The sequence below is a fragment of the Brassica oleracea genome, chromosome C3 (assembly GCF_000695525.1).
Source record: "Brassica oleracea var. oleracea cultivar TO1000 chromosome C3, BOL, whole genome shotgun sequence".
Classification (NCBI taxonomy): Eukaryota; Viridiplantae; Streptophyta; class Magnoliopsida; order Brassicales; family Brassicaceae; genus Brassica; species Brassica oleracea.
The window spans coordinates 10,738,812-10,758,609 of NC_027750.1; the positions used below are offsets into that span (position 1 = coordinate 10,738,812).

A 19,798-nucleotide genomic window follows, 5' to 3' on the forward strand; every position below is an offset into this window, starting at 1 on the left:
ATTTCACCCGCCGCATATCCGGTCCGAGAACCCGATCCAGTGTCCTTCTAGCCTGCATGAAGACAATGGGTCCACAAAGGTCTGAGGCCCATGCCAAACTCAAAATATGACCCATGCCAAACTGACACTTTCAAACTACAATGTAACGAAGGTCAAAGCATTGAAGACAACCATAAAGACACATGATCCTTGCCGGTGATTATGTGGCCGCTACCAGTGGTGGACCCGAGATTTTTTTTTAATCTGGGTCAGTGAGAAATTAAATTTCAAAAAATAAAACAAAATAGGGTATTGAACCCGTTAACTCATATTTAAAGGGGTGCAACACTGACCATTTGAGCTGAGTAGACATAATTACTATAGGCCACAAGAAACTTTTAAATATTTAACCAGTACCGGCTCTAAGGGTGTGCAAGGAGTGCATATGCACAGGGTCCTTCATTTTTGGTCAAAATTCTTTTATTTTTTAGGACCCTAAATTTTTAATCTTTACATTTTGGTCAACATTTATTTATTCTCTAGGACCCTAAATTTTTAGTCTTTACATTTTTTGTTAACATTTCTTTATTTTTAGGGCCCTAAATTTATAATTTTTACATGGATTTAACTTTCAAATTCATGTTCACTAATTTAGAAAAATATGGCACAGGGCCTAACAAATTTTTGAGCCGGCCCTGTATTTAACTTCGGTCCATTGACACACTCATAACGTAGGTCCGCCTCTGGCCGCTACGATCGACTCTTGAAAGCGTATAAAAGCAAGACCAAGGGCAAGAAGAAGAGGATCCAAATTCTTCTAGAACAATACTATACTTTCAATACCTACATATGTCTAGGTTTGTTCCTAGATACTTTATGTATTTATACTGGTTTCTACTTGTATTATCAATAAAATACACTTCTTCATACGAAATCATCATCACACAATCTTTTATATGTTTCTTCTTATACACATAATGGAAACCCTAAACTTCATTTCTGAAGTGGATTTTGAAATTCATCATGGGAAACCCTAACCCTGGGCTGTTATGGAATCCACCCGTTTGAAGCTGCCCTGGATTCATCCGTGAGAACATTTTTGGGATCTATCTCAGAGTATGTGCGAAGCAACGTAAGTGGCTCTTTTCTTATTGATTGTGTGCATTTTTCTTGTTCAACTTCAACTATTTGTATAATGCCCCAACCATTTATGGCTAACTATTTGTATAATGCCCCAACTATTTGTATAATGCCCTCTTCACCTGCTTACTATGGCCGTGTGAATCGGGTTGGGTATTTCGGGTATTAGATAGATAGTTAGTTAGAGAATTAATATGGGAACAACTAAATATAACTTGGTTTCGGTCCGGATAGTTTCATGTTCGGGTTGTTTCAGATATTTATTTTAATATCCAAAATGGAAAATTTTGGGATATCACACAGTTTACATTTGGTTCAGTTATTTCGAGTAATTCGATATAAGCTAAAATATTAGGTATTTCAAGTAAAATATAGTTACTCGGATAATTCAAAATATTTTAGATTGAAATATCAGAAATTTTTGGTTAATTCAGATAATTTTAGATAATTTAGTTGTTTCAAATACTTTGTTTAATAAATTTCTAAGTCATATTTATATACGTACTTAATAATTATATATTTTTGGATATTCGTTTGGTTTCAGTTCTTCTGAATATAAAATTTTTTTTTTTTTTTGTAAACTTTTTTTTTAGTGTTCTATAAAAAAAATTAAAACATTATTTTTAATAAATAATGTATTTTTTAAATGTTTTATTTATTTTTATTCACCAAATCCAGGTTACGAAAAATTATTTAGATATTTAGTTTTGGTTATTTTGAATTAGGTTTGATTTGGTTTACTGAATTGCGTCCGGATAAAATGTGAGGCATAAAGCAGACTATATAAATGGACTCCTCGCATTGAAGACGATGACGAAGATAACAGCGATGATGCCATCTCATCACCGCATGGAATTTCTTGATGAGACGTGAACCACTTATTCTATGGTTTTGTTTTTCTGGTCGTAGGTTTTGGTTTTTTAATAATCTATATCTTAAGAATTGATCTGATGCAATCTTTTTATTCAAAATTCACGTGTTGGTTAAAATTTCTTTTTATTGTTTGACATAAACCGAATATTGGGAGATTTTGAAGTAATTATTAAGTTAAAGGGTTTAGAGTTTTCACAAAATTTGTTTTTTTTTTTTTGACAAAAGAGTTTTCACAATTATTTTGACGAAACAAAATTTATTTTTTGAAGAACGATATAAGAAAAATTTAAGAAAAAAAGATAAATGAATGTTGACTTTGAACATTTAAAAAATTGTATTCATTTAAAAAGTTTGATTGAAAAAAAAAACTGTTTTTTTTTTCTAACTCCGAGAGAAAAGTAACAGATGAGGTAACCCCCACCACAAGTAACAAAAGAAACGAAGCCCTCCACAACCTTAAAAGTTTTAGGATGCCAATCCGGACGTATATATTTAAATATGAATATGGACACGTGAAAAAAGGCTAGCGTGCAATTCGATGATTGAGCGGCTCGTGATAGTGTTGTCTGATGATTACTCCTTGATTTAATAATACATATCGATTATATATTTTCTTAAGATGTGGATCTTGCCTCGCCGTCTCAGACCCTCACCGACGCAAATCTACATTAGAATTGCAAATAAAAAATGGGCTTCTTCAGTTCTTTGCCCCATTACGTTTTGAATATTTCTGGATGTCTCTATGGACTTCAAAAACCATTCAAATTTAGTTTCCCTCTCCCGACTACGGCGGTTTCATGATCGGCTCCCTCGTATGCAGAACACTTCTTGGGTCGGTGGGATTGTGTGAGAGAATTTTAACATCAGATGTTATATGAAGGAGAAGATACTGTTGGAACCCAGGTTTTTAGACAAATGATTTTGTCTACTTTTCGGTGGTTTTCTGGCCAAACCGGTGATCGTAATGACCGGATTATTATCCCGTTGGAAAGCTTGCAACAAACATTACAATCCAGTATATTCATGTCAAAAACTAAATTAAATTGAATGAGAAATGAAGATGGTAATTTGGTGTTAACAAAACACTTGAATTTTGACCAAGTGCTTTTTTTTTTTTGAACACTGAATATTATAGGAATAGAAACCCAACCAACGAAAACTAGTTGGTTGGGGCAGAGTACAATGCTGATTTCGCTAGAGTATCAGCCGCACAGTTCAAGTTTCTGGAAATGAAAACAAAGGAGATACAATTAAAGGAGAGAGAAAGGAGCTCGATGTCCCGAGTGATTCCGTGGAGATCTGCTGGGTGTTGTTTCGAGGAGATAGTAGCAACAAGTGCTTGGCAATCTGATTTAATACAGATTCTGGTGATGCCCATGTCGAGGACGTTGAGAAGAGCCGACCTAACTGCGAGAGCTTCGGCCATCAATGGTGAGGATGTATTATTGAAAGTCCCCGTCCCCTGCTTCAGGAAGTCATCACGATGATCTTTAAGAATCCATCCGCATCCTGCCCTGTTTGACCCAGCCTGCCAAGCTGCATCAGTAAAACAGATTACAAATGGGGGGAGTCATTATGGGTTGAAACTCGCGACTATGATGGTTCGGGGGGTTTGGGGTTGAAGTTGATTGAGCATTACTCCATTCTCTTGCCATCCTGATAGATTTTGAGATGATGTCCAGAGACGTGAAGTGTCTATTTTCAAAGATCAAGGAGTTTCTAGCTGTCCAGATTCCCCATACAATCCATGGGAACAAAGCTGTATTAACTCCCAACGGTGGGAGGTTGGAGGCCATTGTTGAACCTAAAAAGGCTTCATTAAAGGAGCCAAACTGCGTTGGGTCGAAACTAGATGCCCAAATATGTGATGACCAAATCTGTCTCGTGAAAGTACAATGCAAGAACAGGTGGTCTGCGGTTTCTGGTTCTCCACACTGTCGACACGTGATGTTGTTGGTGATGCCGCGTCTTGCTAAGTTATCTCCAAGGGCAATAGCACCTTGTGTGATCTTCCAGAGGAACAGATGAAGTTTCGGAGATATTTTGCTAGCCCAGATAGCCTTATAAAGGTTCTGGTTCGGTGCAGGCTGTGCAGGTTCTCTATTGACTAGTATCTCCATAGACGTTGCCACATAGTATCCCGATTTGGCTGAGTATGCTCCTGACCTTGCCGCCAGCCAAACGAAGGAGTCTGGCGAACCAATGATGCTCGGTTTGATGCGCAGAATGTCAGGTAGGTATTGTGGGAGTACCTCCATGATTCTTTGAACATTCCAGTCAGAGGTACCTCGGCAAAGGAAGTCTGCCACCACAAGATCTTGATGCTCCTCTTTTGTTGGTCCGATAGGTCTCGCAGGGCTTAGGCAACTTAGCCAAGGATCCTTCCAGATACTAGTGGTTTCACCATCTCCAATGGCTTTACTCAGATTGGTTACTAGGAGGTTTCTACCAGCTAGTATACCTCGCCATCCGTGGGATGCATTCTTTGGAAACTCCACTTCTAAAAAGGATTCCTTACTGCAATATTTGCCCCTTAGTACTCTTGATAATAAGCAATCCGGTTTTGTACTGATGCGCCAGGCCTGTTTTGCAAGTAATGCCGTGTTGAAAGCCTGTATATCCCGGATTCCTAGTCCTCCCAACGCTTTGGGTGCTGTTAGTTTATCCCAAGAAACCCAACAAATTTTCCTTTGTTCCGGTGACTCATCCCACCAGAATCTCGTGAGTGTGGATTGAATTCTATTGCAAAGGCTCACTGGTAAGAGGAAGCATATCATCGTATATGCCGGTGTAGCAGTAAGGATTGCTTTCAACATCACCAGTTTACCCGCCTGAGAAAGATGTCGTGATGACCAACAGGCTGCATGTTGCCTTATGCGATCCACGATGCTTGTAAAGAGGTCTTTTTTCCGTCGGCCGAAATGCTCCGAGAGCCCAAGGTACTTTCCTACGCCTCCTTCCTTCTCAATCCCGAGGTATAATCTAACACGTTCCCGTATTACCTGCGGGGTCCTTGCTGAGAAGGATATGGATGACTTGGAAGTATTAATCCTCTGTCCTGACGACGTTCTATACTGCTGGAGGATTTCCATCAAAGAAGCACAGCTGCCTTCATCCGTTTCTAAGAAGAACATAGTGTCATCTGCGAAAAGGAGATGGTTTATTCTTGGTGCCCGTGTCGCCACTCTCAGACCCGATAGATGGCCGCTTCGCTGGGCTCTTCGACATAGCCCCGAAAGTACCTCTCCGCAGAGGATGAACAAATAGGGGGACAGCGGATCGCCTTGTCTAATCCCCCTAGACGGGAAGATCTTGCCGTGTACTGAGTCATTGATTAGGAAGGAGTAGGATACCGAGGTGACACACTGCATGATCAGGTTCACAAAAGGGGCAGCGAAGCCGAAATGTATCAGAACCTCTTCAATAAACCGCCACTCCAACCGGTCGTAAGCTTTGCTCATATCTGTTTTCACAGCCATAGAGCATCTGACCTCAGCCTCCGACACCTTGAGATAGTGAAGTATCTCGTGGGTTATGAGGACGTTATCTGAGATAGCTCTCCCTGGAACAAAGGCCGATTGTGTCTCAGAGATAATATCTTGGAGTGTCGGTTTTAGCCTGAGTGAGATTATCTTTGTGATCACTTTGTAGACGATGTTGCATAAGGCTATCGGTCGGAAGTCAGAGATTAGCTTGGCGCCTGTGAGTTTCGGTATGAGCCTGACATGAGTATTATTGGTGGCGGAGGGTAACCTGCCGGTGCGGAAGAAGGCCTGGATTTCTGAGATCAGAGACGGTCCTATAGTGCTCCAGTTAGAGTGGAAAAAGCTTGCGGAAAACCCGTCCGGGCCAGGGGCTTTGTCCGGGTGTATGAGGAACAAGGCGTATTTAATCTCAGTCGGGTCTGGAATGGAAATAAGTCTTTCGTTGGCCGCCTCAGAGACGTTTGGGGTAATGGCAGAGGCCACGATCTCCCTCATGTCTCCTGCAGTATTGTCATTGTTGCCCGATGTGAAAATTTCCGAGAAGTACGTCGATATTTGTCCTGCAATCTGTTCTTCCTCATAGTAGGCTGTGCCCTCCGCGTCTTCTATTACAGACATCCTGTTGCGAGCTCTTCGTCCCTTGGCCACTGCATGGAAGTATCCCGAGTTTCTATCTCCTAAAGCTAGCCACATGATCCTGCTCCGTTGTCGCCAGAACTCTTCTTCTTCTTTATATGCCGCCATTAGATTACCGTTTATGGCGGATATGAGTTCTTCATTACCCAGGGGATCCGTCATTGCAGTATCCAAGTGTTGTTTCAGGTTGGCGATCTTTTCCTTGCTGTTGAAAAACTGCTCTCTCGTCCAGGCTGAGATAGCTCGTCTACACAGGCCTAATCTGTCGTTTATTGAGGCTTCTGCGTTCAAGTTCCAGATATTGGCGATTAGCTCCTTTATCTCCTCATTATCCCGGAGTCTGCGATCGAATCTGAAGAGACGGTTGCGTCGACGTTGAGCTGAGTCAAAGACCGTGATAAGTGGTCTATGGTCAGACCCTTCAAAGCCCAAGTATTGGCATCTCCCGGTTGGGAAGCTGTCAGACCAGGCCGGGTTGACTAGGGATCGATCTAATCTGCAATACACTAGGTGGGTTCGCCGTTTACCTCTCCACGATAGGCAATTATCCGAATGTTGGAGATCGAAGAGGTTACAGTTTGCTAACATGTTTCGGAACGCTCCAAAAGTTCCTTCAGCTCTTTCTGGTCCTCCGGATTTCTCGCTGTTATCGATAATTTCGTTAAAATCTCCAGTTAACAACCAAGCTGATGTTCTGGTTAGTGCTAGATCAATCAAAGAATCCCAAAAAATACTTCGATTGGGAACTTCTGGTTCGCCATATACAAAGGAAACATATGTCGTAGTGCCTTTATATAAAATGACCGTATCTATTAAATTCTTAGACGATGAGAGAATTTGAAGGTCTATATCTTGCTTCCAATAGAGCGCGAGTCCTCCGCTGTTTGGCCTGGATGGAGGGACTAGAAAGTGATGATCCGGGTCAAGAAAGTTTAGTTCTTTAAGAACAAAGGGATCCGGATTTTTCGTCTCCATGAGGAATATGATGTCTAGGGACGCTTGCTGTCGGAGCTCCCTAATGTGCTGGACTGTCATTGGGTTCCCCAACCCACGACAGTTCCAGCTGAGAATCGCTAAGGAAGAGCGGGAGTTAGCAGAGGAAAATCCGTCTGCTGTCTCGAGATGGCTGGAATCAAGACTATCGGGGGAGCAGTATCTGCCGACGCCGTCCTGTTCTGTCTTGTGGAGGCTCTCGACGTTCTTGAGTGTCTCGATGAAGTTCCCGGGGAAGCCTGGATGCGCGCTAGGTTTCTTTTCTTGGATCCCATTCCAGAGAAGGATTTTGGACTCAGTCTAATGGAGTTTCTTTTATCCTTGGGCTTCGGCGGTCTACCCCGTTTCCTTGTTTGAGTCTCAGGGGCTTGAACAGAAACTCCTTCCTCAGGAATTGGTTCCTCCACGATTGGTACCGGTGATGACGCTAAACGAGCCATTGCAGCAGATGTGGAGGCATGTAAGATATGTGTAGCTGTTTCTTCCACCACTCCATTTTGACCAAGTGTCAAACCACTCAAAAGTCCCGCATCTGGGAAGTTGTCCAATTATTTTTTTGTTTTGAAAAAGGGCTAAGTTGTCCAATTTTGAGTTGTAGAAATATTCATCTCACTCAGCTTAAGTTATACGGTCCGGGAGGAGGGACGGCTCGTGCGTAGATTTTAATAATTCTGAAAGTTACAATGCGAAAAATATACAAAATTTAATATGCAGTGCAAAATGATATACAAAATTTAATAATATGCTTTCATTGAGAGTTGAACTCAAGACCTCCCGCTTACTAAACGGGTGCTCTAACCAACTGAGCTATGAAAGCTTTTGAACATCGTATCAACAAATTCTAATAATCATAAATCTAATTGGTTTACTGGTAAAAAGGGAGGAAAAACTGGTTGATTTTGAACACGGGAAGATAGTATGGACTCAAAGATGGTAATCTAGATCAGTTCATGGAACGCAGACTAGACTCTGTTTTGGATTCAATTGTACTTTTACTCCTTGCTTTCTTTCTGCTTGTCTCTATACTCTGTTTCATGTTTAAATAAACCCAAGAAGGAAGCGATGAGAGAGCACTTGGAACCGTTACAATGAGGTTAGCATTTATATAGGTGTTCCGGTGTTAGGATAGACCAGGGACAAATACAGGCGGGATCATGTAGATCCGTTGCGATGTGAGTAACGTATCGTGCTTGTCCCAGTGCTCCTACTAGAAGAACTGTTTGTCATCCCTTTGAGTGCACCAAGTACGTTTCCCACTTCATTCAAACGCTACCGAGTAAGCTGCGTTTGGATCATTATCTGCGTACTTCTGCATCATACTATATCAGTGTGATTATTCACATTGAACCGAGTTAACCTAATGGGTACACTATAGAGAGTGGTGAGAGTAGAAGATTAGAAGAATTGTATATTGACTCTCATAATGATAAAGCTTATAATACATGTACAACTTATATAGGAAGATAATAATATAAATGTTAGTTTCCTTAACTAAATATATACATATCTCAATAACAATATTCACAATTATGTTTTATATCTTCGTAATTCTCTATATACTATTTCATATGCAAAACACACAACTGCAACTGCTCGGAACACGGCCTATGGTTCCAGAAGGCAAGACAAATTCGAGGTGTCAGCCTGGATAGTGAAGGAACAGATACTGACCACCCAACATTTTATATAACAAAGAAGAATGAATGACCCATTACAATTGTAAAAACTCGAATCAGACAAAAAATGGTAGCCTACTGTGGTATGCAGAAGGAATTCAAATAGCCAAGAACTCATATTCTACCGCTTCTGTAGTCATGTTCATCCTCGTTTTGTTGCCAAGATCGGTTACTACAGAACCAAGGGCTTCAAACTGAAGATGAGACATATCTGCAACTATAAAAGTATGCATCTGGTCCCCAACCATAATCCAGCTGTTAACCCGGCTGTTTCTTCAACCCTCTCTCATTCATCTTCATTCTCATCTCTACAGCATCCTCCCTTTTCCCACTCGCCGAATATAGATTAGACATCATTATATAGGTCCCAGCATCATCCGTACCTGTTTCTATAATCTTCTTCGCTACCTCCTTAAAATATTAACTTCTCCGTGAACATTACAAGCGGACAAGAGCGCTCCATAGATGGGAAGCAACCATGGCGTTGAAGAGTTTGAAATCCAACGAAAACTTATCGCTGTGATACCTCTGTGTTTAGTCCATGAGAAGTAGAAAAGTGACCATACTGTATCGATATAATATTTACTGCATACGTCTACTATAAACTTTACTTTGGTTCAGTGGTAAATTTGTTAGCTCGTAAAGTTATTTTGCAAGGGTTTGAATCACTTCAAAAAAAATTTTTAAATAAAACGAGATGAAATGACGTCATTTTGGAAATTTGGATGTTGACTCAAAGTATATTATTTAACAGTTGACTAACAAGGTAGTATTTTTAGTCACGGAAACAAATTCGGAAAGGAAATTTAAATCTTAATCGAGTTTGAGTCGTATTTGATACTGGATTATTGTTGAGGTCGTATATTGGCATGAGGTGGAATTTTTATATTAAGAAATAAAAATAGTACATTTATCATGATAGTTTGTGACAGTTCACCTGTATCTTCGCCTGGAATATTTCGAAAAAGCTTTTTGTTTCTCCCAAAATTAAACTTTAAATTTTATATAACGAAACCAAAATTCTCTCTTTTTGTAAAGTGTACGATGATTAATTAAAAAATAAAACTCTAGGAGTAGAGTGGTAAATTAACTAATGTCCAATGGCAGTGAGATGACGTAAACTTTTTTTTCCCGAACTGAAATTCATTCATAATCAAATTATCGATATTCATATACAAGCTGGCGGCAAAACGAAATAGTCTCAGAACCAAGAATCCATAAGAAATGACAACTAGAACCCACACTAGAACGACTAAAATTCACATTGGGGTAACTTAAAAACAAACATAAAAAAAAAACTAAATCAACACTAGCACTAAAAGCACGTTAGCATCCACGCAAGAGCCATATCAGAGCATTTAGCAGTTTTTAAAACAGAGTAAATGTCAATGGTCGGAAAATACTGCTGTTGCCTATAGCCCGCCATCCAGTACCCTCCACTTCTGCACCCAAACCACACTTATCGCTGTTGTCTCGCCCGCCAAACAATAAGACCAAAACCCGAGGACTTCAAAACTCGACAAGGGAACCCGCTGCTCGGTCCACACGCCTTGGATACATAGTCGCTTTACGATCAAAGAAAGAAGCTCACCCAACCACCAAAAAGATGAAGCCTTGCCAACCGAACCTCTCCAACAGTCACGGGAGAAGAACCAAATGACAGGCAACCAAACGACACATTACCCCTAGAACAAAGACTGCTAAGTCACAACCATCAAGACACTTACACTCATGGCCCAGAACGATCAAGACCTAAGCTTCTTACGTGTCTTTATGAATAAATCCTAAATTTGGGTAATGTACTAGAAAATTAGGCAAAATGAATTTCCGTCCAATAATTTGATTATGATTTTTTTTTTTTTTTTGTCAACATTTGATAAAGAATTTATTAATAGTTTTACATAAGTTTTGAATTTCGAATCGCAGATAAAATGATAGAAGCACAACGCAATTCTCATAAAATTAAAATTTTAAAAATATAATTACAGTACAGATAATAATATCTGGCAGAAGGCACAATATATTATTTTCTCAAAGGAAATTAGAGAAGAAATTAAAGGACTCGTCGTCGTCTCCTCCTCCAACTCATCGATCGTCAAACCCTCAGTCTCTCCTGGTAAAAAACCTTTCCTCACTCGCCTTCTGTTTTTGATCTTTTAGCTCTCGAAGATCTCTGGATCCGATGTTTTTTTCCGCTTGAATTTCGCGTGTATCTTCAAATGATACTCAGATCTTGCATTATTCGTAGTTTCAGCTGTTTTCATGCTTGATCGGCTTGGTTCTAGGTTCTTATCTCAAGTTTTGGTTTCATAAACGCCTATTTGAGGCCGTGATTGTGATTTTAGTTCGATCTGTTGATCAATCGATCGATTTCAGTTCAGCGATTCGAGCTACTTGTTGGTGCTTCGGTAGTCGAAGCTGATTCAGTTCTCTTTAATAGTTGGGTAGTCACTTAGAGCATGATTAACCTCACTACTAAGAACCACCCTCTCTTAGCCGAAAAATGTAAAAAAAAAAAAATGTCAAACCATGAGTTAAGAGACTGGGGCTAATCCTGCACTTAGTTTCATGGTTGGAAGTGGATTTGCATGAGTAGGGCCCAAAATTTATTAAGAAAAATATATTAATTGATTATTTACTGTAAATCTCAAGGCTCTGTGCTTGAGTAGTGCCTTTTTTCCTGAAGAATATGTTTGATGCTCTAGTAAACTTACTACTCTTTCCTCCATTTCAGGCACATCAATGAGAGTCTGAGTTGTTCATGTTCCAAGTTCTATTCTGCAGCCAAAGCGCTGGATGTTTAACAAAGGATGCATATGCGAAGATTTTACTTGGGCTATGATATGTGGACTCCAAGCGTCTGTGAAGGAGCTGGTAAACTAGATGGATAAAGATAACATGGATCAAGCAAAGGGTTATGAACACGTTCGGTATACTGCCGCCCCTGACCCTAGGAGTGAGGGGATTGGATCTATGAATCAAAGGTTTTCTCAAGATTCTTCAACTAATGTTAACATGAATGTACGACCTCCAGATTATGCTATTCCCACCCCTGCTCGGCCAGTGCTGAACTACTCCATACAGACTGGTGAAGAATTTGCTTTTGAGTTTATGAGAGATAGGGTGATTATGAAACCGCAGTTCATACCCAATGTGTACGGTGAGCCGCCCAGTGGTATGCCTGTTTCTGTTAATTTAAGTGCTATGGGAATGGTTCTTCCGGTGTCAGAGAGTGGCTCTAACCCCACGGTGCTTAGCGCAGCAGAGAAACGCCATACCTTTGAGCAAGAGAGAAAACCTCCTGCTAGAAAGGAAGATAAGAGCTACCATGAGCTTGTCAAGTCAGACCCGGCTATTTCTTCAAGAAATGACACTGGCCAAAGGGTTCACAGTTTGGTTTCCTCTAGAGCTTCTGATAGCTCTTTGAACCAGGCAAAGTTCTTGTGTAGTTTTGGGGGTAGAATCATACCCCGCCCCAGAGATCAGAAACTTAGATATGTAGGCGGTGAAACGCGTATCATACGGATTAGCAAGGATATTTCTTTCCAAGAACTCATGCATAAAATGTCAGAAATGTTCCCTGAAGTACGTACCATAAAATATCAGCTGCCAGGCGAAGATCTTGATGCCTTAGTCTCTGTATCTTCTGATGAGGATTTACAAAACATGATGGAGGAATGTAACGTATTTGGTAATGGAGGATCTGAGAAGCCCAGGATGTTCTTGCTTTCAAGCAGTGATATAGAGGAGGGTCAGTTCGGTATGGAAGCTGCAGAGGGTGATTCTGAGGTTCAGTATGTTGTTGCTGTCAATGGGATGGATCTTGGTTCACGGAAAAGTTCCCTTGGTATAACTGCTCCAGGGAACAATTTGGATGAACTACTTCACAGTAATACTGACAGGGAGATCAGTCGAGCTGCCACAGAACCAGCCGTAGCTTCGGTTGCTCCCTTGGCTGGTAATGAGTCTTTATCAGCGGGCCAAACTTCTCAACCCGTGGCAGGTTTTTCTGCTGGAAATGAACCATTTTCACAGCCTTATCTAGGACAGCAAGTGCACTTCACCGGACTTGGTAACCACCAAGTTTACACATCAGCTCACATGGCAAGCATCGGCTATATAGATGAGAAGGGGTCTGCTCCGTTGCATGTTCAACCACAGCCTCATTTTATCCCTTATTCTGTGAATCCTGAAACGCCTCTTGAAGTTGTGGCGCCTCACTATCCACATAAACCAGATCAAGGAGTTTTGCATGATGAACAGATCTATCATGTACAAGATTCAGAAGCTTCAACAAAAGAGGCCAAAATGAGAAGAGATGACTCGTTTAAGAAGGTAACTGATCCTGCTAATGTATCTACTGTCGGGACCAGTCTTTCAGCAAAGGAACCAAAGATGAGGATAGAATCATCAACTCCAAGGGTCAGTGAGTACTCTGTTTCCTCTACGTCTGATTTGAAAGTCCCAGATCACGTCCTGAAGGAAGAAGCCCCGGTTTCCACACAAATATCCGATTCAACACCAAATCCAAGTACCTCAGCTTGTCCAGAGAAAAGTCGTAGAAAATCCCAGGATCATGTTGAGAATAATCTTTCAGCAAAGGAGCCAAAGATGAGAAAAGAACAGTCCACCACAAGGGCCAGTGAGTATTCCATCTCCTCTGTATCAAGTGATTCTATGGTCCCAGATCACACCCTCAAGGAAGAAGCTCCTGTTTCCATGCAAATATCCAACTCAACACCAAATCCAAGTTCCTTTTTTTACCCAGAAGGAAGTCTTAAAACACCTCAGGAATATGTTCCGAAAACGGCTGCCTTAGATACAGCAAATGAAGGCATAAAAATCCATCAGGACAACCAATTTTCTCTGCCTGGGAGAATCTCTGGATCGGGGCTTGTTACTTCAGATGGTGATTCATCGAATGTGAGTAATGTCGACCAGCAGATGCTTCATCAAAGGGTATTTCATTCTGAGCGCATTCCACGAGATATGGCAGAAAGTAAACGTTTGTCTAAATCTGATGATTCCCTTGGTTCCCAATTTGTAATGGCTAAGTCAACTTCAGATGCATTCCTACCTATTAGCGAATCAGCTGAAACTTTTCATGAAGCTAATATGGAGTCCCAGAATGTTCATTCTAGCGCACCAGTAAGACCAGCTCCTGAAAGTCTCTGGACAGCTGAGGGTAGTATCTCACAATCTGAAAAAAAGGACTTGGAACCTAACGCCCCAGAGCACGTAAGTCAGTCAGAGGCTTCAGTTAAGGCTGTTCCGCGAGGACACATAGAGAACGGGGATATAGTTGTTGATATTAATGATAGGTTTCCTCGTGATTTTCTTGCTGATATATTGAAAGTGAAAGAGTCTCTAAGCTTCCCTGGGTTAGGGCCATTGCATGGTGATGGAGCTGGAGTGAGTGTAAATGTTCAGAATCTTGACCCTAAAAATTGGTCGTATTTTCGAAATTTGGCGCAGGATGAGTTTGAGAGGAAGGATCTATCCCTTATGGATCAGGACCACCCTGGATTTCCCACTTCCCTTACTAATACCGACGGAGTTCCTATTGATTATAGCTACCCACCATTGCAATCTGAGAAAGTTGCTCCAACTCGGTCAAAACCACAAATCCACTTTGATGAGAATATCCAGCCGCATGTGTCCACTACTGTCGTGGCTGATTCGAGAACAGCAGACACACAAGAAGATTATGGTCAGTCACAGTTCAAAGGTGCTGAAACCACAGATGCAAATGTGGTACGCTTTTTTTTTTCAACCCAAATATGAAAAATCTAATAAAATTTAACTACCGGAAAAATACATGTTTCAACTAATATACTTGGATATGTAGAATACTGGAGTTCCCCTTATTGACCTTGCTGCTAAGGACAGTAGCCTCAGGTCTCTGCAGGTATGCCTTAGTTAGTTTATGGCTTAACATGTTTACTAGGTGTTGCATTTGCCGCTCTCTTTTTAACCATATAACATATTTACAACACAAGTACCAAAAGGATTTTATATTTTATCAACCAAGTTATGACTTTCCAATCAATGATTTAGCTGTCTTTCTATTTTTTGGTATTTGTGTGTTATTGTTTTAAGGAATTTTTTAGAAAGATCACAATGTACGCTGCTTATAGACTAGACTAGAGTAGTGCATGTCCCCATTGGCAGCTGAAACCATTGGAGCTTAGGAATTATATTGTCAATCTTGCTCCTGGTCTTCTCACTGATTGTATCCATTTTATTTCTGTTTCAGGTCATTAAAAATGACGACTTGGAAGAACTGAAGGAACTAGGTTCTGGTACCTTTGGAACTGTTTACCATGGAAAATGGAGGGGTACAGATGTTGCTATCAAGCGAATAAAAAGGAGCTGTTTCATTGGTCGTTCATCTGAACAAGAGAGACTGGTAAGTACATTTGCTATCCCGTGGTTCTCCCAAATTACATTATTTGTCTGCTTTATGGTCAATAGAGTACTGCTAGAAGACACCACTACTGTCCCCAGAACAGAGCCGTTTTGTTGTTCTTTTTTCTCTTGCATGAAGCGGCTGTTCGATGCTTGTTATAAGCACGAATTTGACATCATCCCCTGTATAGTTTTACTAAATTTGTCCTCCACTGCAGAATAACGCTTCTTAATATCCATAAAACCGCATTAGTTTAACTGATTTTCATTTTCATAATAAAACCGCATTAGTTTAACGCTTCTTAATAACAAGCATGCTATTACATGCTTGTTAAGAGCAAGAAGTTGACATTCCCTGTAGAATTTTACTAAACTTTTCCTATTCTTACTTTCGGGACAGTTTCATTAGCTTAATTGATTTTCAGTTTCACTAACCAATGATTGAAAATTTCAGACCTCGGAGTTCTGGCATGAAGCTGAAATTCTTTCCAAGCTACATCATCCAAATGTTATGGCATTCTACGGCGTAGTGAGAGATGGGCCAGGAGGGACCTTAGCTACAGTGACAGAGTACATGGTCAATGGATCGCTCAGACATGTTCTGCTCAGCAACAGGTAACTATTTACACAGCTCTTTGGAATTCTTACTTCCTGAAAACAACTTTAGATGTATAACAGTTCACATTTTGGGAATTACAGGCAGATTGATCGACGTAAGCGACTCATCATTGCAATGGATGCAGCTTTTGGAATGGAGTATTTGCACTCAAAGAACATAGTGCATTTCGATTTGAAGTGTGACAACTTGCTTGTCAACTTAAAGGATCCCGCCCGTCCTATATGCAAGGTAATTTTCTCGGAGAGTTCGACATGTAACATTGCCATGCATGTTGTTTTGCTTATGTGATAAGAGGGATGATGGTTTATGCAGGTTGGTGATTTTGGTCTGTCAAAGATAAAAAGAAACACTTTGGTCACTGGTGGTGTAAGAGGAACCCTCCCTTGGATGGCTCCCGAACTACTTAGTGGCAGCAGCAGCAAAGTTTCTGAAAAGGTATGAAACCCAATGCTCTCACACTAGCGTTGGAAGATGAATTCAGTTTCTATTCATTTAGTTTCACTGCCCTTTAAATGATTTTCAAGTAATGTTTCGCCTTCATTTACAAACAGGTCGATGTGTTCTCTTTCGGAATAGTTTTGTGGGAAATTCTTACCGGTGAGGAACCCTACGCCAATATGCATTACGGAGCAATCATTGGTAAATTGCTGTCTCTTCTCTCGTTTACTCTCCGCGTTTCTTTTCTTACCAAACAAGGTTGAAGCTTAATCTGTTTTGGTTGTCTGAATCTTTTACCGATTGTAGGAGGCATAGTGAACAATACACTGAGACCAACCGTGCCAAGCTACTGTGACCCGGAATGGAGGATGCTGATGGAGCAGTGTTGGGCTCCTGACCCATTTGTTCGGCCTTCCTTCCCAGAGATAGCCAGACGTCTCCGCACCATGTCCTCCACTGCGGCAAAAGCCCACGCCGCCAGTCACCAAGTCCACAAGTAATCTACTATATGTTCATTATTACCGGTACGTAATTCCTTCTTGTAAAAGTTTGTGTATAAAAAACATCGCTGCGTCTTCTTTCGGATTTGAGTGTTGATTTGTACAAGAATTCCTAAACATGTATCCATATTTGTATAGCCATTATTATTATTATTATTATTGAGTGTAAGTAAATTGGTTTTGGTACAATGGCATTACTCTTTTTCTGTAATTTTGAGTTTTTTTCTTCCAATGAAAAAGCAATCTAATATATGCATGATTTTTGGTATATTAGTTTTATACAAATATCTTAAGATTTTTTCATTTTACTGCATAAAACTAGTACACCATCAGCCATTTCTCCATTATTTAGTTTTTGTGTAATTTTGTGTAATCGAATATGAATTGGGAAAATCGCATAAAAAACCTTCAAGTTGGCAGCCACTTACACTTTAAACACTCAAAATATTTTACAAGCAGTTTAAACCTTCGAAGCGACACTTTTATCAAAAAAAACCTCCAACCTGGCATACTTGTCAAAACGGTAACCGGTACTATTCAAAATCGATAGACGTGTTAGCATTCTTTTTTTTTTTGAATTTTTTTAAAAATTATTTTATTAATAAAATAAATATTAAAATAAAGAAAATATAAAAATTCATAAAAAAATTCACAAAAAATCAAAATATTCACCAATTTTTTTTTAAAATTATTTTATTAATAAAAAAAATATATAAACAATTCATAAAAAATTCAAAACAAATCATAAAAAGTCAATAAAATTCACAAAAACTCAAAAAATTCACAAAAAATGTTTTAAATTATTTTATTATTATTAAAATAAATATAAAAATAATCATAAAATTTTACAAAAATAAAATATTCACAACAATATTTAAGTATAAAATACAGAAAATATAAAAAATCATTAAAAAATCAAAACAAAACACAAAAATTCACAAAAAATCAAGAATATAATTATATGTGGTTTTACAAAAGCGACTAAGTAATAACGTGCATTGAGTGCTATAAACTGGCTATCCTCAAGCTATCATTAGTATACATTCTTGCCTTTAACAATCCTGAACTTTTCCAAATCCAACCAACACACACATAGAACATAACAGATTAAAAAAAAAATCCAAAATAGCAGTCAGTCTCTGGGTTATGATTACTCTAATTCAGATTAGAAAAATTCATTATCTTCAAATGATTCTCGTGAATGATTTGTTTTAAAGTTTTTATGAATTTTTGTACTTTTTGTATTTTTATATTTATTTTATTAATAAAATAATTTAAAATATTCTTTGTGATTTTTTTTGAATTTTTGTGAATTTTATTGACTTTTTATGATTTGTTTTGAATTTTTTATATTTTTTGTATTTTTATATTTATTTTAGTAATAAAATAATTTATTTTTTTGGTGAATATTTTGATTTTTTGTGAATTTTTAGTGATTTTTATGATTTGTTTTGATTTTTTTTTATGGATTTTTATATTTTATTTATTTTATACTTATTTTATTAGTAAAATAATATAAATATTGTTGTGAATCTTTTATTTTTGTAAAATTTTATGATTATTTTTATCAATAAAATAATTTAAAATACTTTTAGTGAATTTTTTGAATTTTGTGAATTTTATTGACTTTTTATGATTGGTTTTGATTTTTTTATAAATTTTTATATTTATTTTATTAATAAAATAATTTAAAAAAATTTGGTGAATATTTTGATTTTTTGTGAATTTTTAGTGATTTTTATGATTTTTTTTTAATTTTCTTATGAATTTTTATCTTTTCTTTATTCTAATATTTATTTTATTGATAAAATGATTTTAAAAGAAATTAAAAAAAAAGAAAACCGACACGTCATCGATTTTGAACAGTACCGGTTATCGTTTTGACTTGATGTACAAGTAAGCCAGGTTGGAAATTTCTTCTGATAAAAGTGTCACTTTGAAGGTTTAAAGTGCTTGTGAAATACTCTCAGGGTTTAAAGTGTAAATGGCTCCAGTTTGAAGGTTTTTTATGCGATTTTCCCAATATATAGAATATATTATTTTTTATACATAGAAAATCTGACCAATAATCAAAAGGCTCTCTTGAGGAACATTGAAGATAACACTATGCTCTCTACAAATCTTTCTAAGAAACGCATACACATAGTCGATGGCTATCTTCTTGTAGAACCTAGCTTGCCTCCTCACTCGAATCACCGTGTTCCCCATTATGTGCACCACTCCCGCATCCCGGCACCTATTTATGAACTCCAGCTCGTCTACTCCACCGCTCATCTGGCTCGACGCTGTCACCGTGTGGCTCACCCGTTTCACCGGCGTAATGGACTCTATCGACTCAAATGTATCGCGGGTAAGAAACAGAACAGTTTTTTCATTTTTTCATTAAAACAAGTTAAAGGTTCAATCGTGGGACGGATTACTTGGAATGATAATTGATTGTTTGTTTATGCTGTCGATGCGTTGTCGTGGCCCTCGTGGGTTCATTGGTTCGAAACTCTACAACGAAAAGTTTGCCGTAAAGACATATCCTGATGACCGATGTAAAGTTGGACAAATGTTTTCTCCTTTCCACCTTTCTTCTTTCAACAAATTAAATTAAATTAATAAAATCAGTTGATATTTCTATATAAAATCTTGATTTACATTTCAGTCGTTCTATAAGGTTAACGATAAAACAAATCTTGTTACTATGATATTTCAAGTTTCCTTTCCAATTTAATGATCTCATCATCAATTTAAAATATATTTTACGTTTTGATGATTCCACCATATCATCAAACTTTTTATGAAGCTATATTTTAATGGTGAAGAATAAAACAAAAGTAAGTAAAAAAAATTAAGAAGGAAATAAAATAAGTTGTGTTTTTACCTTTTACTTTAATGTTATGTAGCGTAAAATCGAAATCGAAATCTGCATTTCGATCCCCGTTAGCCACCAGATAATTTAACATTGTACTTATGGGATTCACGGAATAGTCGCTGGATACGGTAATTAATTCAAAAAAAATTCTTTGGCATGTGCATATATATACATTGAAAATATTTGATCTT

The 19,798-nt window shown here is 38.5% G+C and overlaps 1 protein-coding gene and 1 non-coding gene across 2 annotated transcripts; one reads left to right on the top strand and one right to left on the bottom strand.

Moving 5' to 3' along the window:
• Nucleotides 1-7,849: 7,849 nt before the first annotated feature.
• Nucleotides 7,850-7,923, bottom strand: TRNAT-AGU. The gene has a single exon. It is a non-coding gene; the product is annotated as a tRNA-Thr (tRNA).
• Nucleotides 7,924-10,785: 2,862 nt separating this feature from the next.
• On the top strand, nt 10,786-16,929 carry LOC106334552. Its single transcript, XM_013772852.1, has 9 exons — nt 10,786-10,898; nt 11,517-14,536; nt 14,631-14,690; nt 15,039-15,191; nt 15,645-15,805; nt 15,890-16,037; nt 16,122-16,244; nt 16,361-16,448; nt 16,554-16,929. Exons 2-9 carry the CDS (start codon nt 11,666-11,668, stop codon nt 16,745-16,747), a joined length of 3,798 nt encoding a protein of 1,265 aa, XP_013628306.1. The 5' UTR covers nt 10,786-10,898; nt 11,517-11,665; the 3' UTR covers nt 16,748-16,929.
• The last annotated feature ends 2,869 nt before the right edge of the window (nt 16,930-19,798 follow it).